The sequence below is a fragment of the Oncorhynchus clarkii genome, chromosome 28 (genome assembly GCF_045791955.1).
Source record: "Oncorhynchus clarkii lewisi isolate Uvic-CL-2024 chromosome 28, UVic_Ocla_1.0, whole genome shotgun sequence".
Classification (NCBI taxonomy): domain Eukaryota; kingdom Metazoa; phylum Chordata; class Actinopteri; order Salmoniformes; family Salmonidae; genus Oncorhynchus; species Oncorhynchus clarkii.
The window spans coordinates 23,401,348-23,426,055 of NC_092174.1; the positions used below are offsets into that span (position 1 = coordinate 23,401,348).

The 24,708-nt window shown below is 40.9% G+C and overlaps 1 protein-coding gene across 1 annotated transcript in view; it reads right to left on the reverse strand.

The window, feature by feature from the left end:
* Positions 1 to 573: 573 nt before the first annotated feature.
* LOC139387512 (junctophilin-1-like) overlaps positions 574 to 24,708 on the reverse strand; it is a 28,999-nt gene continuing 4,864 nt past the window's right edge. Inside the window, exons 2-6 of the mRNA XM_071133776.1 lie at positions 18,019 to 18,781; positions 7,446 to 7,564; positions 5,647 to 6,329; positions 5,370 to 5,466; positions 574 to 5,152 (exon numbers count right to left, since the gene is read on the reverse strand). Of these exons, the coding sequence (XP_070989877.1) occupies positions 5,386 to 5,466; positions 5,647 to 6,329; positions 7,446 to 7,564; positions 18,019 to 18,781 (1,646 nt within the window). The 3' untranslated portion in view covers positions 574 to 5,152; positions 5,370 to 5,385. The remainder of the gene's footprint in view (positions 5,153 to 5,369; positions 5,467 to 5,646; positions 6,330 to 7,445; positions 7,565 to 18,018; positions 18,782 to 24,708) is intronic.

Consider the following 24,708-nt stretch of genomic DNA (forward strand, 5'->3'; position numbering starts at 1 on the left):
AAAGAGAATGGAACAAAAACAGTTTGTCAGTGACCTTCCTTCCATTCACTGACACACACTACGATGTGAGCAGAGTACATACAGAAAGAAATCCGCAACCTCTTCCATTGCCTTCAAATGTGACACTCTCCCAGCAGCAGCTGTTGTACACTATTTTAGACTCAGGATAACCGCAGCAATCCCTGAGCCCAGGGCCAATTTTCACTCTGGGGGGGGGGGGGTTAGACTGCTCCTAATAAAATAGTACCCCTTCTGTACCAGCTTCAGCAAAGGGGAATTCCCCCTATCCTCTCGCCACCAACGTTAATAAGAAGTTAAATAATGTGAAGTAGTACATCAGTATGCTTGAGTAAAAACAATGGACCGCAATTCAAAATGCTACATCCAGGGTTTTGGAGTGAGAACAATAAAACATACAACGTTAACATGAAACTGAGTGGGATATCACTAACACCTGTATATATCTATGGTCAAATGATGTCTCTTTTCAGAAAGCCTCCTTGCCTTCACTGATCCAACTTCTGATGTACAAAAGAAAGCTGCCCCCACACAAAATTGGACAGACAGGAAAAATGATGTAAACTTTCTTTTAATTCTTAATGGTATGGGAACAACCGCCCCAAAATCCATTAAAATCATTGTAGTCAGAAGATCATAAATATCAAAACTTGTTGTCCAATATAGCTTCATGCTGTTTTTGTATTCAGTGATGTTCTTTGTAAGCCTGGCAAAAGTTCATAAATATTGAATTGATTTTAAAATCACGAATTAAAAATATCTATCAAATGGTAAGTTACATTTTCCAAAAGTTTACAGACTAGTTTTCCAAAACACATTTTTGAAAAATACAATCACACTTAAAAATTCTTACTTTGCCTTTAAAAAGTAACAACAGCTCGTCATTTTGGGCAAAACATTTTTTATGGAGCATCAGTTACAATTAGTAGAAAATAGCCTTATACATAGCTGTGTGCAAATACAGTTTAGACAAGAAAAATACATTATTGATCATTCATCGTGGTACTTTCAACTTTGAACGTTGCCTGTTCTCTTTAACGATGTGCTCTAAATGTTCTTTATGACTTTACATTCCGAGAAGTAGTAATAAACACATCTGGAGCCATTTCTCTTCTGATGCTTTCTTCTTCCCATCTCACATACTCTCTGTGTCGATGACCAAACCTCTGTAAAACATCGCAATGTTACTGCCCTGAAATCCAACTAACACATCCTTCAACTCCTCATACCATACTCTTAGCATTGCTGCAATGAAAATGTTACCATAACCAGTGAAAATACATCTCCTACACCTGCCAACAGTTAACCAAAATGTACGCGTTTATAAATATGAAACATTTCATTCTATTTATTCAACTTTAGCTGAGAAAAAATAACATATATTTATTATTCAAAAATAAAAATAAATATTCATGCTTAGCTAACTAGGCACAAAGTTATAATAATATATTGACGACAAAATACAGTAATTAGACTTTCATATTTAAGACCCTCTCCTCTGTCTTCCCTAAAGTAAACTGGAACATTCTAATGTTCTAACAGTCTTCACAGATACTCATCTCAACATTTAGCCAACCATTTACTCTATCTGAATGTATTCAACACACATAACAAGGTGTAATTGCAGAGAGGGGCTTTGAGCATTGGACTGCTTTCACAACGGTGCAAGTTAGTTAGTATGAGGTCCAGTGTTGTTGGGGTGTTGGCTCAGCCAAATTAAAGACTCAAATATTAAGCAACAAATGTGACATTCATCAACCAACCCATGCACAAATAGTTTACTCCTATATGACTAAATCAAATAGCTCCTCAACGATTTTCTACAAGACACAATTGCATATTCTACAAGACACAATTGCATATTTTCAAATTAAAATCAAACCAAACTAATCACGTTATTCTAATGTATTATCTTCATGCGCCAATCTACTGTATATGTTATATTCACGTGGCAATAAATCAATGTCGGATGCCATATTTGCTACAAATTTGAACAAAAGAAAAAATCAAGTTGGCAAGTCATGCCTCCATTTGACAATGTACAGTTGCAAAATGTAAGCCTTTATGTCAAAACAATTTAGACTACAATTATAAAACATACAACGTTAACATGAAACTGAGTTGTACATCGTTGCTGATTGAACACTAACACCTGTATATCTATGGTCAAATGATGTCTCTTTTCAGATAGCCTCCTTGCCTTCACTGATCCAACTTCTGATGATGGACAAAAGAAAGCTGCCTCAACACAAAATTGGACAGACACAAAAAAATGATGTAAACGTTATTTTAATTCTTAATGGGGGGGAACAACTGCCCCAAAATCCATTAAAATCATTGTAGTCAGAAGATCTTAAATATCAAAACTCGTCGTCCATTATAGCTTCTTGTTGTTTATTTTATATTCAGTGATATTCTTTGTAAGCCTGGCAAAAGTTCATAAATATTGAATTGATATTAAAATCACGAATTAAAAATATCTATCAAATGGTAAGTTACATTTTTCCAAAAGTTTACAAACTAGTTTTCCAAAACACATTTTAGAAAAATACAATCACACCTAAAAAATACTTACTTTGCCTTTAAAAAGTAACAACAGCTCGTCATTTTGGGCAAAAAAAATGTATGGAGCATCAGGTACAATTAGTAGAAAATAGCCTTATACATAGCTGTGTGCAAATACAGTTTAGACAAGAAAAATACATTATTGATCATTCATCGTGGTACTTTCAACTTTGAACGTTGCCTGTTCTCTTTAACGATGTGCTCTAAATGTTCTTTATGACTTTACATTCAGAGAAGTAGTAATAAACACATCTGGAGCCATTTCTCTTCTGATGCTTTCTTCTTCCCATCTCACATACTCTCTGTGGCAGTCTATGACCAAACCTCTGTAAAACATCGCAATGTTACTGCCCTGAAATCCAACTAACACATCCTTCAACTCCTCATACCATACTCTTAGCATTGCTGCAATGAAAATGTTACCATAACCAGTGAAAATGCATCTCCTACACCTGTCAACATGTTATCCAAAATGTACGCTTTTATAAATATAATACATTTCATTCTATTTATTCAACTTTAATTGAGAAGAAATTACATTTATTATTCCAAAAATAAAAAATACATCTTCATGCTTAGCTAACTAGGCACAAAATAATATTAATAATATATTGACGACAAAATACAGTAATTAGACTTTCATATTTAAGACCCTCTCCTCTGTCTTCCCCAAAGTAAACTGGAACATTCTAATGTTCTAACAGTCCTCACAGATACTCATCTAAACATTTAGCCAACCATTTACTCTATCTGAATGTATTCAACACACATAACAAGGTGTAATTGCAGAGAGGGGCTCTGAGCATTGGACTGCTTTCACAACGGTGCAAGTTAGTTAGTATGAGGTCCAGTGTTGATGGGGTGTTGGCTCGGCCAAATTTAAAGACTCAACTATTAAGCAAAAAATGTGACATTCATCAACTAACCAACCCATGCACAAATAGTTTACTCATATATGACTAAATCAAACAACTCCTCAACAATATTCTACAAGACACAATTGCATATTTTCAAACCAAACTAATCACGTTATTCTAATGTATTCTCTTCCTGCGCCAACCTACTGTATATGTCATATTCATGAGACAATAAATCAATGTCGGACGCCATATTTGCTACACATTTGAACACAAGAAGAAGAAGTCAAGTTGTCAAGTCATTATGCCTCCATTTGACAATGTACAATTGCAAAATTAACCATTAAGCCTTTATCTCACAAAACAATTTAGACCACCATGTTTTGGGGACGTTGATCCTTGATTGCACAGTGAAAAAATAAAAATATCTAACGAAGTGCAACCCACTTCCAAAACTACAGCCCTTTTGCGTTTTATGTTAAAATCAATCAAATTACAAACAACTAATTTGATGCAATCAATATAGGGTCAGTGTGCAGAAAGAACAATGACTAGCTATGTTAACAAACCGTATCAATGGCTGGTTAAAGATAGACAAGTTGAATCAGGAGGAAAGTTATTCCATATCACCAGTTAGCCCTTAATCAGAAAATAAATGTCCATTTTTTTTCAATCACAAATCAGTGTTGATTAACTATGTAACCTCATACATTTGTGTTACATGCAGCCAGCCAATAAATAGCTGGTTAGTAAAAAACAAGCTGTTTAGTCAAAAGTTAATGCACAATCTGTGTTTGTATACTGCTAAGATGCTTCAATTTCATATACATTACTCTCAAATTTGACAATGTAGAAATAACTGGAATTAAAAATTTCAATGTCTTTCAAATGAGAACTGCTTTGTGTAGCATAGGCGTTAGGGAAATTCCTTTTGGATTTGAAGGATCTTAAAAAAGTTTGAGAAATGCATGGACTAGACTTAAATAAATAAAACGCTCTCTTAATAATTTGTAATACCTAAGGTTAAACAAAGGAAAAAACACATGAAAAAACGAACAGTTACTAACAAATACACAAAACAAATGCACTTGAAACGGCCCACGCACAAGCATGTCCCAAAAGGAGAAGTTAGATAAGGCTGGGGAATGGAATAAGACTGGTGAGTGCGACTTAAAAAATAAATAAAAAATCTTATGTACCAAGTGAATATTATAGCAAATACAGAGACACACTCCCACGGCAGCAAAGCCTGCCGAAACACATTCCTCTGGCAGCCTTGTGCACTGCCTCTACCCACTAAAACGTCAGATGGTAAAATAGTAAGGCAGCTGTTATCTTCCGTCAACTAAAAGTGCATCTCCGAACATATCCTGTCAAGCCCTCCCTCTCCCACCCCCCTCCACATTCCTCCTGACAGGGCAGATGGAGAGGCAACGCACTTGACTGGTAACAGCTTGGATCAGCAGATATTTCTTTTTGCTTTCGCAATGACTGCTTGCTTCAGATTTCACAGAACCTAAGCGTGTCACAAATCATCGCCAGCAAAACGGGGCAGCGTCGGGGCCGAATGGTCCTGTTCTCATCTTTCTCCGGTGTTTCACTCTATTTCCAGTCCTTCTTTGCCTGTGTCTGTGCCTGACCGGCGCCATTTTTAAAGGCCATTGACGCAACTGCAGAGAAAGGGGCCTGCGCCACTAGTTTTGATGAGTTCCCTGAAGATTGAAAACAGTAGGAGGGTCAATAGTTATGTTGAATCACATTCAGGCTTACTGTATCTTAATATTTAATGTAAAACTTGCAATTTACTCTTTAGGTAAACTTTTCTTTTACTTTATGTTACATTTAAACATGTCATGGAACATAAATTACTGTATCACAATGCTCTACAATTTATAACATCTGAATAGATGTTATTGAGCTGATCCTTACCTCAGTTCAGATTCCGTCAGGTTAAAAAATGGACAAAAATAATTGCTAGACCAATATTCAACAGCATTACAAGGGCAACCAGTATTGAGTTTGGACCCTGTGAAGTAGAAAAGAGATACAGGAGAACATTTCAAAAATTGCATTTTTAAAGTTAGCTAGGCATTATCACTGAAAATATTAGACTACCTTTGATGTTTCACAGTTCTGAAATTACACATTTATTTCTCTTTGCTTCAGTTTTCCCATTTTCATCATGATACAGTATTTGGCCACTTACTGACTCTTCCTCTACGAAATCCGTGGTGATCTCCAAGCTGGCTTGTTTCCTAGTTTCTGCTAGACTTCTTGGCTTATACGAATCTTGTTTCTTAAGTCTTGATTCAGGTTTGCTTTCTTTGGATACCGACTTTGGCATTATAGGTTTTGGGGTGGGTGTCCTGTACTGCGCCATAGGTTTTGCTGGCGGTGGCATCCGGGTGAGGGTGGACGGGGTAACATGCTCATCTATGTCCTCAGGTTCGTCTTGAGGGATCTTCACGTCTGCCTTCACGTAGTAGCCGTGGTACTCTGTGTCAGTGTGCAGCTGTCCATTGCCAGGGCTGGCGGGGACTGACTCCTCCATTTTGAACGGTTGAGGCAATTCCTGTCTTACTTCCTGTTTCAACGATGTCTTAGACACTGCCTTTGTGATGACCGGGAGCTGGCTCTCTGCTGCAGGGGTCTTGTTCTCTTTCCCAGGCTTGGGGGCGAGCTTGCTGAAGAAGCTCTTCTTGGGCTCCGGGGTATGTGTTGACGGGGGTGTTGGTGGGGGAGAGGACTGTGGACTCGCGGTGGGAGAGTTGTCTGGGGTTGTGCCTTTACGGTAGAAATGAGGGCTACTTGAAGGGGTCTTTTCTTTCTTCTCCTCTTGAACAATAGGTTCAATCGGTTCGTTGAACCTCTGCTTTATATAATCAGGGCCTAGAAAATGGAAGGACGTTATTATCATGATATCCAGTCCTTTTATCTATACTTAGTCAATTTGTAGCATGTACACAGTGATCTAATATCACAACGTTTGAATGAATGCTGTGTGTTTATATCACTATCAACAAACACTCAAGTATTTAGTGCTGAATCCTAATTTGAGATACAGAGATACACACACCTACATATTTTTTAGTGTTGCTTTTGGTGAATGATAAATTCTCATTTATTCATTGTCAGTTAGCTCATGGTTAGGATACCTTTTCTGCGTCCATGATTTCACATATCGAGTATTTGTTCCTTAATGGAGTTTCAAAGCTGTCCCAGTTGGTTTATGATACCGATTAAAGGTTCCAAGCATTCTCGACATTCTCCTGACCACTGATGAGGCCAACGCTATAACACAGCTGACACGAGCTCTCAAGTCAACAAAGTTAACACCTTTCTGACGCAAGTAGTGTTATCAAATGGAATCATCGTTCATAATATTACATTTGTTCTACTATTAATAGCAAGTGCTAAGATCACTTACTACATCTCTACAAGCTCAGCAGTTGTTCATAAAAAGCACAACGGTAAATAATTAAGACATTTATGGGGCATTAAGAAAAAGTTATAAGGCATCATTCAATGCATTATAATATGCATTAAAATGTAACACGAACACTGAAGAACCACCCTCTCATAAAACTAAGCAGGCTGACAATAGTACCGATCTATATATTTAAAGACTTATCTTGCAGAAAAAAAGATATTCATTTGTAGAAGAATATGCTGTACAGCATGTACGTATACATACATCGATGCCACAGAAACATGTTCACTCTAATACAAAATATTGTACTCATAAATCTGTGACACTTGCTGTCCCCCCCAAAAAATTACATTTTTTTCTGAGGATAAAAAAGACCCCAAGGTAAATTATACTAATTATATGTTCCTCCCTAAATAGATTAGCATTTTAAAATGTGCATATACATCTGCCCCAGACAGAAAATAAAGAAAAACCGACAACCCAGACACAAAGGAAATTGGACAAAGGGGATTATAACATGGGGCTACGAGATAGATAGATGCTGGGGCCTAGTTGGGTACAGTATGTTGGGTTACCTGGCTGATGGAAGTTGGGGGACAGTTCCCTGGCCACTGTCCTGGCGATGTCGGAGTCCTGACTGGCTGACTGACCGGCCTGGTCAGCAGCGTCGCCTTTAGTCCTGGCGTGAGCTGTTCTGGATTAATGCAAAGCAGAATAAGAGCTGGTTAGACTGGGAAGGGTACATACCAAGGTTCAAATAGTATTTGTTTACTTTTACATACTTTGAGTGTTTGTTTGAGCATGTTGTTTGAGAGTGCAAGATCTGCAGGGTTTGCACTTCTGGGACTATTCTATTGGGTTCATTGCTCCAGACAAGCCCAATCAGACACAGCTAAAGTATAACACATATTTAAAATACTACTTTAAGGCAGGTCTAAGAGGGTGAAGAAGCACTGCATGCCTCTGGCCCGTCCAGACAGACTCTGTCTTAAGTAGCTTATAGGGTGGAGAGCTCAGTGATCCTACAGTGTTCCCAATAAATACTGTTGGAGCAACAGCTTTTTCCAACATTAAATAATATTAGAAGTAGTTAGATAACCATTCACTTGAATTATTTAATTATCATACAGTCTCACACTCTTAGCAGTAAAACAAATTTTGAAAACACAATAGTTTGACATGCCATATCCGTTGTGTGATATTCTATAGAAAGCATTGTCATTCATCAAAACCTCTATTTTTGTCATTTCTGATTAAACTTTTTTTTCTCAACTTCGATACAGTGCATTCGGAAAGTATTAAGACCCAGTGACTTCCACATCTTGTTACATTACAGCCATGTTCTAAAATTGACAACACCCCATTATGACAAAGCGAAAACAGGTTTTTCGATTTTTTTGAAAATCTATTAAAAATTAAAAACAGATACCTTATTTATAAAAGTATTCAGACCCTTTGCTATGAGACTCAAAAATGAGCTCAGGTGCATCTTGTTTCCATTGATCATCCTTGATGTTTCTACAACTTTATTGGAGTCCACCTGTGGTAAATTCAATTGATTGGACATGATTTGGAAAGGCACACACCTGTCTATATAAGGTCCCACAGTTGACGATGCATGTCAGAGCAAAAACCAAGCCATGAGGTTGAAGGAATTGTCCGTAGAGCTCAGAGACAGGATTGTGTCGAGGCACAGACCTGCGGAAGGGTTCCAAAACAAATCTGCAGCATTGAAGGTCCACAAGAACACCGTGGCCTCCATCATTCTTAAATGGAAGAAGTTTAGAACCACCTCTTCCTATAGCTGGTCGTCCAGCCAAACTAACAAATTGAGGGAGAAGTGCCTTGGTCAGGGAGGTGACTCAGAACCCAATGGTCACTGACAGAGCTCCAGAGTTTCTCTGTGGAGATGGGAGAACCTTCCAGATGGACAACCGTCTCTACAGCACTCCACCAATCAGGCCTTTATGGTAGAGTGGCCAGACAGAAGCCACTTCTCAGTAAAAGGCACATGACAGCCCACTTGGGGTTTGCCAAAAGGCACCTAAAGGACTCTCAAAGCATGAGAAACAAGATTATCTTTGGCGTGAATGCAAAGCGTTACGTCTGGTGAAAACCGGGAACCATCCCTACGGTGAAGCATGGTGGTGGCAGCATCATACTGTGGGATGTTCTTCAGCGGCAGGGACTGGGAGACTAGTCAGGATCGAGGGAAAGATGAAAGGAGCAAAGTACAGAGAGATCCTTGATGAAAACCTGCTCCAGAGCGCTCATGACCTCAGACTGGGGCGAAGGTTCACCTTCCAACAAGACAATGACCCTAAGCACACAGCCAATACAAAGCAAGGAGTGACTTCGGGACAAGACTCTGAATGTCCTTCAGTGGCCCAGCCAAAGCCCGGACTTGAACCCGATCGAACATCTCTGAATAGATCTGAAAATATCTGTGCAGCAACACTCCCCATCATGCTGGAAAAGGCATTGTTTGTCACCAAACTGTTCCTGGATGGTTGGGATAAGTTGCTCTCGGGGGATGTGTTGGTACCATTCTTTATTCATGGCTGTGTTCTTAGGCAAAATTGTGAGTGAGCACACTCCCTTGGCTGAGAAGCAACCCCACACATGAATGGTCTCAGGATGCTTTACTGTTGGCATGGCACAGGACTGATGGTAGCGCTCACCTTGTCTTCTCCGGACAAGCTTTTTTCCGGATACCCCAAACAATCGGAAAGGGGATTCATCAGAGAAAATGACTTTACCCCAGTCCTCAGCAGTCCAATCCTTGTACCTTTTGCAGAATATCAGTCTGTCCCTGATGTTTTTCCTGGAGAGAAGTGGCTTCTTTGCTGCCCTTCTTGACACCAGGCCATCCTCCAAAAGTCTTTCGCCTCATTGTGCATGCAGATGCACTCACACCTGCCTGCTGCCATTCATGAGCAAGCTCTTTACTGTTGGTGCCCCGATCCCGCAGCTGAATCAACTTTAGGAGACGGTCCTGGCACTTGTTGAACTTTCTTGGGCGCCCTGAAGCCTTCTTCACAACAATTGAACCGCTCTCTTTGAAGTTCTTGATGATCCGATAAATTATTTAGGTGCAATCATACTGGCAGCAATGCCTGTGAAGCCCTTTTTGTGCAAAGCAATGATGACTGCACATGTTTCCTTGCAGGTAACCATGGTTGACAGAGGGAAAAAAATGATTCCAAGCACCACCCTCCTTTTGAAGCTTCCAGTCTGTTATTCGAACTCAATCGGCATGACAGAGTGATCTCCAGCCTTGTCTTCATCAACACTCACACCTGTGTTAATGAGAGAATCACTGACATGATGTCAGTTGTTCCTTTTGTGGCAGGGCTGAAATGCAGATGAAATATTTTGGGGGGGATTCAGTTCATTTGCATGACAAAGAGGGACTTTGCAATTCATCTGATCACTCTTCATAGCATTCTGGAGTATATGCAAATTGCCATCATACACACTGAGGCAGCAGACTTTGTGAAAATTAATATTTGTGTCATTCTCAAAACTTTTGGCCACGACTGTATTGACTAAAAGGTCTGAATAACTATGCAAATGTGATATTTCATTTTTTTTTATACATTTACTACAATTTCTAAAATCCTGTTTTTGCTTTGTCAATTTGGGGTATTGTGTGTAGATTGATGAGGGACTACAAACAATTTAGTCAATTTTAGAATAAGGCTGTAACATAACAAAATGTGGAAAAAGTCAAGGGGGTTGAATACTTTCCGAAGGCACTGTATACACTATATATACAAAAGTATGTGACCACCCCTTCAAATGAGGGGATTCGGCTATTTCAGCCACAACCGTTGCTAACGTGTATAAAATCGAGCACACAGCCATGCATTCTCCTTATACAAACATTGACAGTAGAGTAGCTCGTACTGAAAAGCTAAGTGACTTTCAATGTGGCACAGTCATAGGATGCCAAGTCAGTTCGTCAAATTTCTGCCCTCTAGAGCTTCCCCGGTCAACTGCAAGTGCTGTTTTTGTGAAGTGGAAACGTCTAGGAGCAACAACGGTTCAGCCGCGAAGTGGTAGGCCTCACAAGCTCACAGAATGGGACCGCAGAGTGCTGAAGTGCATAGCGCTTATAAATTGTCCGCCCTCGGTTGCAACACTCACTACCGAGTTCCAAACTGCCTCTGGAAGCAACGTCCACACAAGAACTGTTCGTCGGGAGATTTCATGAAATGGGTTTCCATGGCCGAGCAGCCGCACACAAGCCTAAGGTCACCATGCACAATGCCAAGTGCCGGCTGGAGTGGTGTAAAGCTCACCGCCATTGGACTCTGGAGCAGTGGAAACGTGTTCTCTGGAGTGATGAATCACGCTTCACCATCTGGCAGTCTGACGGACAAATCTGGATTTGGCGAATGCTAGGAGAATGCTACCTGCCCGAATGCATAGTGCCAACTGTAAAGTTTGGTGGACAAGGAATAATGGTCTGGGGCAGTTTTTCATGGTTCAGGACCCTTAGTTCCAGTGAAAGGAAATCTTAATGCTGCAGCATACAATAACATTATAGACGATTCTATACTTCCATTTTATTGCAACAGTTTACGAAAGGCCCTTTCCTGTTTCAGCATGACAGGCCTAATTGCCCAACATCAGTGTCCGACCTCACTAATGCTCTTGTGGCTGAATGGAAGCAAGTCCCCACAGCAATGTCCCAACAACTAGTGGAAAGCCTTCCCAGAAGAGTGGAGGCTGTTTTTGCACCAACTCCATATTAATGCCCATGATTTTGGAATAAGATGTTCGAGAGCAGGTGTCTACATACTTTTGGTCATGTAGTGTATGTGTTGCATTCACTTTCTCTCAAGTAAATGTTTTTTCAAAACAAACCATTTACATGCGATGACATACGGAACACCATAATATAGTTCTTTATATTTATCATGATTTATTTCAATGGTACAGTGATACAAGACCTTCAAGGTTAGTTCAATGGTGTTTCTTTATAAACAGCTCAATAAGAGGTAGTTGGTTTTACATCTGTTTGTATAAGTGTCCTTCAGGGCCTCTCAATACAGAGCGCAGGAGGATTCACACTATGTCTCTTGAACTGAATGTATCCTTTCAACATCTTTGAGGTGTTCACTTTTTGAATTAAGGTGGATATAATTTAAAGTTTTACTTCAGAGATGTTTGACACCGATGAAGCTCACAAAGACGAAACATTTGCTTTTTCAACCTTCAAGATTGTGGATTTTCTCTTTTTCAACTATTGACTATGAAAGTGCATTTCACCAAATTTAGGGGGCACATGACTACAGAACCTTAGTGTGCATTGAGGAGTCTTTATTACTGTATGTGCAATTGGCTTTGCTGCCTGTAAACAGCTGACAGTCTCGCATACAGTGAATCATTCTGAATAATGAGAACTTCATATGCATATAGAGTCGTTGTGCTGTTGAATGAATCATGGTAGAACTCTGTTATATTGTACCAATACTTACATAGTTACAATGAGGAGTACAACAGTTGTAAGAGAGAGTGGGGTAAATTGAGCAAACCCTTGTTTCTAGGAAATCATACACAAAATTTATAATTTGACCAAATATTTAGGAAGCTGTCATCATTTCATAGTCTGTGAAGGAAGAAACCACATGGGAAAAGTCCTAAGTAATTTAGGTCCTCCCCCCACCAAAAAAAATCACCAAGTCAAATTAATTTGTGTTAGAAGTTTCATGATGCTTGTATCTAAACCAAAGTAAATAATTTGAAGATTGTTCTATACGTTAGTTGGGATCTCTATACACTTCAATGTGAGGTCCTAAACCTAGCATCAAAGTGCATCCTTGTAGCTGTGTGGGCTAATATAGTCAAAATGTTTGCCTTGGGGTAAGTTGAGCAAATTTAAGTGTTTTCTTCCCAGGTGTAATGCAAGGGATTATCTCTGGGACATGAGATTCCATACCCAGGGTAAGTTGTGCCAAGAGATCACTTTTATTGAACAAACTATGTTTTCAAAACTGTAACGTTTACATGAATTCTGATTTTTTTTCCAGGTATACACAACATTCTGAAATATATGTAGATATCTTTTTCAGAAAGAATGCTATATTTCCTTTGTGATGCTGAATATAATAATGGGCTTAACTTACCCCACTATCCCATACTCATATCATTATCATCATGGAGTCATGATACGATTTATTGTGGGCTTCTTTAAAGCTTTGAAGCCTGTGAGCATAGGCTATACTACATCACGTGGCTTGGGGAGAAAATATAGGGAGCGAGGGCACATTGAAAAAAGTTTAAGAAACTTTACTGGAAACTTGTTAGCAAGTCTAAGGAGAGTTCTGAGGAAAGGTGAGTGATAAACTCTCCAACACCTAGTCCCAACCAGATAGACTGATTAGTCCAACAGATGATAGTCGATGGTGGGACAGAGATGGGCTAATGTATCAGCTCAGCTGCTGCTGTATTCCTGTAAACTGTTGATAAGCCAAGTCCTGCCTTGCCTTATTTAGTCAGAGCTCAGTGCTGACTGACACACTAGTGGCTGCTGGCCTCACATGTGAGCAGGGCACAGTTAGTACACACCGTCCGGTCTGGTCTAGGAACTGCTTGCCCTCCTTCACCCCCCCCCCTTCTCTCCATCTCTCTCTCTACTCCCTCCCTTCTTGGCTCCCCTGGGCTTCCACCCAGATGATGGGGAAAGTGACGCAAACCGAACCCAGTCTGCACTTTCCAAAGCTCTTACCACACGTATAAACTCAGACACAGTCTTCAAAGACTTAATTTTAGACATTCTGCCTCTGACACATTTATATTTCATGATGGGAGGAGTTGTTGTGGTAGTGACATATGAGAGCCCTCATTACAATTCATACAGATGCCAGAAAATCAGGATAAAGAACATGCTAATGAGTGGTTCTCATCAGAGAAGAAGATTATGAGGAAAGGGGGGATGGGTGGGCATGATATGGCAATAAAGTCTCTATTTTGATACTTTAAACAGATATGGGTGGGTGTTTTACATGGTAGTATATCATTTAATCTCTGTGCATTGCATTCAGTGAGACGAGGGGCTATGTATTTTCAGGAAAATAATGCACAATGTGGAAGGTGTGTTCCAGAGAATGCATGGAGCCCTGAGTTGATTATCCCTTTTATACCATGGCTATGAATTAACATATTTGCCTCTAGAAATGTATTAATTTGCCAGTATAAATTTCCACTGAAGTAGCAATTAAGCTTACTATCTAGCTAGATAGCTACAGTAGTTGCCTTGGTAACCAACCAGACTTGCTAGCTTAGCTAACCAAACCATCATCCTAGCTTGCTATTATGAAAATCGAATTCAACAATGCCAATACGGTTTTTAATTCGACCTTTACTTTCAAAAGCAGCTCAAAAATAGAACATGTAAGAATGAACTTCTTAGCCATTGAATTATACCGTGCTGATATACCGTGCTTTATAGGAAAATAATGCAACCCCCATGCTATAAAAGGACAATAAAACAGTAAATCAATGTTGTTGTTTCATGTAGCGTTGAAAGAAAACATAATTTACTGTTGTCCGAGTGATAGACAAGATAGGCTACTAACAATATGATTGTTTTCTCTCTAAGTGAGTCTTTATGTCTAATTCAACTTTAATTTAATTTGGAATAATTCGAAGTCCACGGCATGTCATGAAGACTTTTTAGACATGGGCTCTATTTTAACAAACCTAATGCAATGGTAAATCTAAGCGCTGGCAGTAGTGCTATAGGTCCGGAGGGGTGTCAGAAATATTTGTGCTATGTTCACAGCCATTATAATGAGAGCAATAGTTAGCGGTAGCTCTAAAGGCCTGGGTTTTGATGAATAAACAAGTTGTAGGTGTAGGGCTGGCCACTCAAGGTGTTCCATGGCTAAATACGGCATGTGGTTTTCCTCAAGTTATGTAGGTTATCGAAAACTTTTGCCTTGTCAAAACTCCAATTCGGCTGGGGGCCTTTCCCTCTGATAGAATATTAGCTCAAAAGTATTGTGGAGCTCCTGCACCTAAATAAATATAAACAGTCCCAGCACCCAAAATGAGTACCGGAACCTATTTTAGTCCAAGTCAAGCACTGGTATGACGTTTCCACTGGGTCAGAGCATGACATTTTCCCCTTTCATGCTGAGTGGTTATCGAAAGGGATAGCGCTGGAAAGATTTTTAAATACATACAAAACTGACTTTGTTTGCTTGCTATTTGAGGTGAAGAAAACATTACATTACTTTGGCTCCACAGGTCACTCACTAGTGGTGGTGCGTTAAGCCAATCGGAAATAATATTAGATATCCAAATGGGCAAATTTATATGCCTATATTTGCGCGCAGACCAGGTAGCCTATAGGCCTACTTCGATGCTTGCGCTTCCTTACTCAACATTGACAGGAGCGCTCCAAACAAAAGACAATGACTAAATTGACAGAACTCGTAAATGGAATTAAATAAACAAAAACTTGTTTCTCACAAGTGTAGCATAGTTTGTGCGCACTGCAAACAATGTGTCCACTTCGACAATGAGAACAGGAAGATTTGAATAATAATATTGAATGTATTAAAAGAAATGACCGTAACCAAAGTAACAAACATTGTAGATTAGAAATTATGGGAATTAACGGTAAATGTACTACTGGTGATATATGTAATGGAAAATTGATATACACTAACAATCAAACGCAAGCAATTCACACAATGAAGTTATGAAATAATGAATGTGCACAAAATGGCAAGAGAGAGCGCATTCTGGAGAGAGAAGTGCATTTTGCGTCTGGGCGAATGGTCAACCCGACGTCTGCATTGGCCATGCAGCATTTACGGTGATATGGCCTCAGCAGAAGTCAGGGCAAGAATGGAGTCAGCAAAAGTCAGGGCATTCATACTTCTTGCGCTTCGCAGAACGTGCAGAGCTGTTGTCAAGAAAGTGAGTTTGTGTTTATATAGGATGTAGCGCCCCCACCTACCGTCAACCAATCATATCAAAACGGAGCTATACAGAGCCCTCTGCATTGTTACAACATTTGGGAGGCGCATGGCGGTGCAGTACAGGGCTCGATTTGGCCTCTGCATGCCTCCATGCAAAGCCTTCGACCACATTTTCGAATCAAGGATAAATTTGCCTTTAGTCTAGGCCTCCGAAATTATTAGTTCACTGAGATGGGAGCATATATATATATGTATGTAAGTGACCTGATTAGTGTATATATATTTGTTAGTGCTCAACTAAAACACTCTCGGTCAACCAACAGCCTAACAACAAAACAATCGACTAGTCAACTAATTGGGGTCAGCCCTAGTTAACAGTCAACAAACATTGTTGTAATTGGCTTCAACCAGTATGGGCCTTTACACATCGCACTTCTCAAATAAAAAAAATACTAGGCTCCCGTAAATTCAATTGTATGTGTGAGGCACATTCTCAATAAGCAAGATCTAGCCTAGGCCTACCGTTTATATGGCGTTATAGGACTGACAAAATGTATTTGCTTATGTTTGGAGGAGCGCGTCTTTAGAAATGGGGATGGCTACAAGCAGAATGGAGTATGCACTGCAGGCAGGTCTATGTGAAATGTGAATAATGCAAAAGCATATCGGCAAAAGCCTCAAGAGTAGACCATTTAGTAACCTTTTATAAATAGGCTACTTGGCTAACGCATGGCCATGATAAGAAAGATACCAAAAGATACCATAATAGGCATGTAGCCTACATGGATTTGTTTTTAAGTACATCCCCAAAAATGTAATAGTCTACATGGATAAAAAGGGGTTCATTGCTGACTGTTTTGCTGCTGCCAAACTTTTTATACAACTTTTGTGATTAAAATTAATTTCAGTGGTCTCATAAACCAAACCATTTGTCGATAGTCTTGACAACTTGGCGAATGCATTGGGGATGACACAAAACAGCTAGGATAGGCTATGCTTGGTTTTTAATCAAATAAAACGAAATGGGAAAAAAACATTCGTTTTTAATGTTTCTAAATACGAGGTTTACAAGCACAAAAAGCACATATCTCTTGTTCTATGTGCATATGGGCATTATGCCTCACGGCTGGATAGGCTGCGCTTCCTTTGTCATAATCTATGCCATAACCAACCGCGTTATCGCAAAGACCAGCTTTCGGGTTGTCTTAAATATCCCCACCAGCGCGTAATTGGCCAAACAATGGCGCTGGAGGAATTGGCGGCCGTTTTACGGGCTCCTGACCCATGTTATTATTTTGTGTATTATTTGGCTGATCGGGTTAAATTGAACCCAATCAGCAGATCTGATCTGGAAGTTTGTTGGTCAAGCCAAACATAACTCCATCTGTCTTGCTATGTGAAATTAATCAGTCTAAACACAATTAGGTTCTAGTGTGTGTGTGTGAGAGAGAGGCAGAGAGAGTGAGTGAGAGAAAGAGTTGGAGAATGTTGGAGAGAGATGGGAGAGGTAGGATGAGGTGACACCAATAAAAACCTGACCCCTCATTGAGAATTCCAACCTGTCAGCCATTCAACTTAACCCAATCAGCAGACCTAACCTGGAAACCCATGCAGCAGTAGGATTATTTACCACCAACAACACCACAACATTGGTGTCCAAAATGGCACCCAATTCCCCATATGGAAAAGTCTGAAAGGGATTCTTGGGATTTCCCAACTCTGCCTTCATCCCATTGAAGTTGACATTTAAAACGGTTAAGGTAAGGATTAAGGTTAGGGAAGGGTTATGGTTAGGGTTTAGGGTAAGTATGTCCCAAGAATCCCAGATAGCACTAACCTTCCCCATATAGTGCATTACTTTTGACCAGAGCCAACAAGGCTCTAGTCAAAACTTGTCAACTATATACTGCCCTACCAAGCAAAAAGGCAGTAACTGCTCATAGCGTGGAACTGAGAAAAATGGCTTCTATTTACCTTGGTTTTACAGTAACTTTATGTAGTTACTGCTAACATTACCCCCATTTTCTCCAAAACACAAAACAATAGAGGCAGGATACTTTTCCACATGATTAAGCATGTATTTAATGTAGCAAAAATAACTAACTAATTTTCGACCAAATGAGCAGTTACTGCCTTTTTTCTTGGTACAGCAGTATAGGAAATAGGGTGTCATTTTGGATGCAACCATACACATTGAGAAACTGATTACCTTGATGTGGCTATTTCTACTTTTGTTCTGGCAATAGCTGCTGCCCGTATGGCTCCTTCCACAGCCCGATCCACTTTCTGTTTAGTTTTGGTGTTTTTGAGAGGAATGAGCTGCTTCTTGATGCCTCGCGCCAACACATTGTTTTTATACTTCCCCTCTTCTTTGATGCCGTCTGGGAACATTGTGCATCCATAGCCATGGCGTTTGTTGTTCATCCACTCACCCTCATACTTCATCCCGTTGGTACGCTCGCTGACACCAAAGCCGTTCCGCTTGTCATTCTTCCACTCCCCCATGTAGGACTCTGTGGTGGTGGCATCTACATTGTCCTCCAGGGGCATGTACTCATCAACTCCATCTCCAAAGCTGATGGTGGAGTTGGCATCACTGGAGCTGATTCGGCTGATGGAGCTGGCGGCATCACTGGGGGCAGAGCTGCGTTTGCTCGATATGGACGACCTGGAGTCTGACTTTCGGAGGTTTCTGAGACTTCCGAACAGGGACCCTCTACGAAACAGGCCCTTTTTCTTCTCACCTTCGCCTTCACTGTGAAAGTTGAGAACAAAGCCTCCTCTAATGCCGGCTGGGCTGTCTGACAGGTCAAGGTTGGCATGGAGGACGGTGCCATTGCTCTGTTCGCTGCGAAGCGAGGCCATCGAGGTTCGGAGAGGGGAACGAATAACCGTAGCCATCCCGTAAGGCACACTTTGTCTCACACCATATCCGTGTCGCATTCCTCCTGTCCATTGCCCCTGGTATGTACCTGTTAGGATAACAAAAAATGTCAAGAATGAATACAAACGTTAAGAAAATCATGAACAACATTTTTGTCATGATCACAGAATAATCACTAGGCCTACAACATTTTAATATTAGAGTTGATTAGAAAATCTATTTACACTGGCCCAATGTCAATTCAAGGAATTGAAGTGGAAAACATATCTACAAGTCCATAATATCCCTGTTACATTTGGAACTTTCCATTGAATGGATTAAAATCACATCCAATACCTCATTTTACCCAGGTACTGTGATTCTCCTGTCAATCAGACAGAGCTGTGTTTCCAAACCACATACAAGATACCATGTCCATGATGAGATTCATATTTCAGTATTTGTTTGTATCATGATTTACTATCACTTCATCATTTGCTATTAATATACTCTTGGCGTTATGCCAAACCAGGCAGTCTTTAGTCGTTTCTACACTTGACATTTACATGCGATTTCTGCTATCAAAATACGAAGATCGCATTGAAAAGATGGGTCCAGACCAATGTTCCCTCAATTTTTTTGGGGCACTGACCAAATTTAAGGTCTGCTGAGCGCAAACTTGAATGTTGTGAAGATTCTGTCCAACTTCCGGTGTGGGAATTTACTGTGAACACTGAGGCTGTACCTGCTTTAAGTTGCAGCTTTAACAGTGGCAAAGTAGACTACTGTGGTTATTTGATCATAATGTAGGCCTACCAGAGTGGTCTACCATCTAGCCAGCTAACTAATATTTAGAGAAAAAAAAATTGTTTGGCTAGAGTTATGCTAACCCATTTGCAATCACTTTAGCATTGCTTGCTAGCTTGCTGGCTAGCTTCAGAGGTTGTTGATGTGTTATTATCATATTTAGCCTATTCCACCGTTTGTAGAATGCATACTGGCATTTGAATATAGAGCAGGAAAAGGGAATCCAGACACACTGTGGTGTAGATGCATGACATATTTGGAATTCCATGATCAGAATACTAAAGCTGCATGAACTGTCAAGTCTAGACATGGCCTTTATGGCAGTAGACATACTAGACAAGCATAGGGTACCACTGGTATATCATTTAAGTTATGTACCAGTGGTGTGTTGCACTGTTTGTTTAGGTTAGGGAAAGCTGGCAAGAATGAAGCCATTACTATGTAGTGCCCTTATCCATGATTAGATAGGGCCTATTGAGGTTACAACAAGTGCAGTTGTCCAAATATGTTAGCCTTAAAATATTTCGTAAGATGAGCTCCCATCCACGGTAACAACCTGTCCTGCAACAGGTTGTGGCATGGAGGTCAGGAGGGACTGGGAAGTGTAGGCTACTTATTCTACACCCAATCCCAAATCAACCACTAGGCCCTATGCCCTATGTATTTGTGGAGATCTAATACCATTTTATTGGTATTGAAGCAATGTAGTGAAACTTCCACCTAGCCTATCAGAGGGCAAGTTTGAGCTATTAGCATATTGCTTACACCTGTCAAATCCTCTGCGATGTCCACAAATGCATAGGGATCTAGGGGTTGATTTGGCACTCCTTATGCCTCCTGCACACAGGATCTATTGGAAGAACTGCAGTTCGGCAGAAGTCACTCATTTCAAACATCGCTCAGGTGGAAGTAAAACAACTCTGTCACACTAACAGTAACGTTGAACCCACCACCATAACACTAACTGACTTGACATCCTCACAGTCTCAGTTGACACTCGAACTGTATTTTTGGCATTCAGATATTTGTTTGAAGGTGGAAGTGCAAAATAGACTTTCCACCATAATTGTGATATCTCAAGCCTTCCCGCCGTTTCAGCGACTAAAGGGGGACCTACATTTCTAAATGCATACTGCATTCTGGTGTGCACTCAAGGCGATATGCCACTCTGTCCATCATAGCTTCCACAGAGAATAATGTACTATTTTAAAATATGGAAGTAACTTGAGACATTGGGAAGTTTGTTGGTCATGCCAAACTTAACTCCATCTGTCTTGCTATGTGAAATGAATCAGTCTAAACACAATTAGGTTACAGAACAAAATCACTCTGAACACATTAGGAGGATAGATTCTGCCACTTTTTGTCAGTGACTAGTATTTATATTTTGTTGAGTGACACTCCCACTGTCCCACAGATTCCTAAGCTGACTGATTCTATGCTGACTCAGGTACCCAGGGGCGTCAATTGGGTATGGCAGTCATACTCTAGCTCAACACCAACCATCACGATTAAAAAGCTAATGCAGTTTAGCAGTATTAACGAGCTGACTTTAGGACCATGCATATGCCTGGGATCTGGAGGCAAAGCTGGCTATCTTTATGGAAAGCACATCGATGCAGCTGCAGTGAACAGCGCAACTTTTTCTTAAAACAGTGCAGAGCAGTGGAGATGGGGAGGCCCAACCTCCTCAATGAATTTCATAAAAATTGTAAAACATTAAAAAAGTTATCGTTTTTAGATAAAACTATACTAAAGTTATTCACGTCACCAAATAATTGATTAAAACACACTGTTTTACAATGGTCTTTGGTAGCCTCAACAACACTCCGTAGGCTAGCACCATGGTGTAGCTGGAGGACAGCTAGCTTCCATCCTTTTCTGGGTACATTGACTAAAAATACAAAACCTAGGAGTCTCATGGTTCTCACCCCCTTACACAGTAATTATGACAACTTCCAGAGGAAGTCCAACAATCTATCAGAGCTCTGGCAGCATGAACTGACCTTTATTTAACTAGGCAAGTCAGTTAAGAACAAATTCTTATTTTCAATGACGGCCTAGGAACAGTGGGTTAACTGCCTGTTCAGGGGCAGAATGACAGATTTGTACCTTGTCAGCTCGGGGATTTGAACTTGCAACCTTTCGGTTACTTGTCCAACACTCTAACCACTAGGCTATGTGGACATGTTGTCCACACAATCAAAGGATCAGAGAATGAATATAGTACTGAAAGCATAAGCTACAGCTAGCTAGGACTGCAGTGCATAAAATGTGGTGAGTAGTCCCTACACCCGCAATAACATCTGCTAAACACGTGTATGTGACAAATAACATTTGATTTGACTCAGAGAGAAAGAAAATAGTTGGAATAGTTTTTAACAAATTAATTTCTTCCAAGGTGAAGTAGAGGCAAGAGAGAGAGAGAGCGATTTCGTCATTTCACTTTCAGTATCACTTACTAGTTTAGCTTACTCAAACACCCTGCTCAAACAGAGGGATGCTATGTTAGCTAGCTGGATATGACTATACAACACAACACTGGAACTCCTCCAAGTCAAGGTAAGCTTTTGGTTTGATTTATTGCCCCTGGGGCCCGCCAGTGTAAGTGCTAAAGTGCTTACTGACTGTACACTGTAATGTTACTGCATGATGGTAGCGGATTTACTAATGCGTTAAATCAAATAAAATCAAACCTTATTTGTCACATGCGCCGAATACAAGTGTAGACCTTACCGTGAAATGCTTACTTACAAGCCCTGAACCAACAGTGCAGTTCAAGAAGAGTTAAGAAAATATTTACCAAATAAACTAAAGTAAAACATAATAAAGAGTAACACAATAAAATAACAATAACGAGGCTATATACAGGGCGTACCGGTACCGAGTCAATGTGCGGGGGTACAGGTTAGTCGAGGTAATTTGTACATGTAGGTAGGGATGAAGTGACTGCATAGATAATAAACAGCGAGTATCAGCAGTGTACAAAACAAATGGAAGTGGGGGGTGTCAATGTAAATAGTCCGGTGGCCATTTTATTAATTGTTCAGCAGTTTTATGGCTTGGGGATAGAAGTTGGTAAGGAGCCTTTTGGTCCTAGACTTTGCGCTCCGGTACCGTTTGCCGTGCGGTAGCAGAGAGAACAGTTTATGACTTGGGTGACTGGAGTCTCTGACACATTTTTGGTCTTTCCTCTGCTACCGCCTATTATATAGGTCCTGGATGGCAGGAAGCTTGGCCCCAGTGATGTACTGGGCCATACACACTCTGTAGCGCCTTACAGTCAAGTTGCCATACCAGGCAACTTTGAGGATCTGGGGACCCATGCCATGTCTCCTGAAGGGGACAAGTTGTTGTCGTGCCCTCTTCATGATTGTCTTGGTGTGTTTGGACCATGATAGCTGGTGATGTGGACACCAAGGAACTTGAAACTCTCGACCCGCTCCACTACAACCCCATCAACGTTAATGGGGCCTGTACAGGCCGCCTTTTCCTGTAGTCCACGGTCAGCTCCTTTGTCTTGCTCACATTGAGGGAGAGGTTGTTGTCCTGGCACTACACTGCCAGGTCTCTGACCTCCTCCCTATAGGCTGTCTCATCGTTGTCGGTGATCAGGCCTATCACTGTTGTGTCGTCAGCAAACTTAATGCTGGTGTTGGAGTCGTGTTTGGCCACGCAGTCATGGGTTAACAGGGAGTATAGGAGGAGACTAAGTACACAGCCCTGAGGGGCTCCAGTTTTGAGGATCAGCGTGGCAGATGCGTTGTTGCGTACCCTTACTACCTGGGGATGGCCCATCAGGAAGTCCAGGGTCCAGTTGCAGAGGGAGGTGTTTAGTCCCAAGGTCCTTAGCTTAGTGATGAGCTTCATTGGCACTATGCTGTTTAACGCTGAGCTGTAGTCAATGAACAGTATTCTGACATAGATGTTCCTTTTGTCCAGGTGGGAAAGGTTAGTGTGGAGTGCGATTGAGATTGCATCATCTGTGGATCTGTTGGGGCAGTATGTGAATTGGAGTGGGTCTAGGGTATCCGGGAAGATGCTGTTGATGTTGATGACCAGCCTTTCAAAGCTCTTCATGGCTACCGACGTGAGTGCTACCGGGCGGTAATCATTTAAGCAGGTTACCTTTGCTTCCTTGGGCACAGGGACTATGTTGGTCTGCTTGAAACATGTAAGTATTACAGACTTGGTCAGAGAGAAGTTGAACATGTCAGTGAAGACACTTGCTAGTTGGTCTGTGCATGCTTTGAGTACACGCCCTGGTCCTGCTAATCCATCTGGCTCCGCGGCTTTATGAATGTTGACCTGTTTAAAGGTCTTGCTCACATAGGCTACCGAGAGCGTTATCACACAGTCGTCCAGAACAACTTGGGCTCTCATGCATGCTTCAGTGTTGCTTGCCTCTAAGCGAGCTTAAAAGGCATTTAGCTCATCTGATAGGCTCGCGTCACTGGGCAGCTCGCATCTGGGTTTCCCTTTGTAGTCTGTAATAGATTTCAAGCCCTGCCACATCCGACGAGAATCAACCGGTGTAGTAGGATTCAATCTTAATCCTGTATTGACGCTTTGCTTGTTTGATGGTTCGTCTGAGGGCATAGCAGGATTTCTTATAAGCGTCTGGATTAGAGTCCTGCTCCTTGAAAGTGGCAGCGCTAACTTTTAGCTGGATGCGGATGTTGCCTGTAATCCATGGCTTCTGGTTGGGATATGTACGTATGGTCAATGTGGGGACGATGTCGTTGATGCACTTATTGATGAAGCCAATGACTGAGGTGGTATACTCCTCAATGCCATTGGATGACTCCCGGAACATATTCCAGTCTGTGCTAGCAAAACAGTCCTGTAGCGTAGCATCCCCTTCTTCTGACAACTTCCGTATTGAGCGAGTCACGGGTACTTCCTGCTTTAGTTTTTGCTTGTAAGCAGAAATCAGGCGGATATAATTATTGTCAGATTTGCCAAATGGAGGGCGGGGGAGAACTTTGTATGCATCTCTGTGTGTGGAGTAAAGGTGGTCTATCGTTTTTTTTCCCTCTGGTTGCAGATATGACATGCTGGTAGAAATGAGGTAAAATGAATATAAGTTTGCCTGCATTAAAATCCCCGGCCACTAGGAGCGCCGCTTCTGGATGGGCATTTTCTTGTTTGCTTTTGGCCTTATAGAGTTGGTTGAGTGTGGTCTTAGTGCCAGCATCCGTCTGTGGTGGGTCTGCTCTACCTAAAATT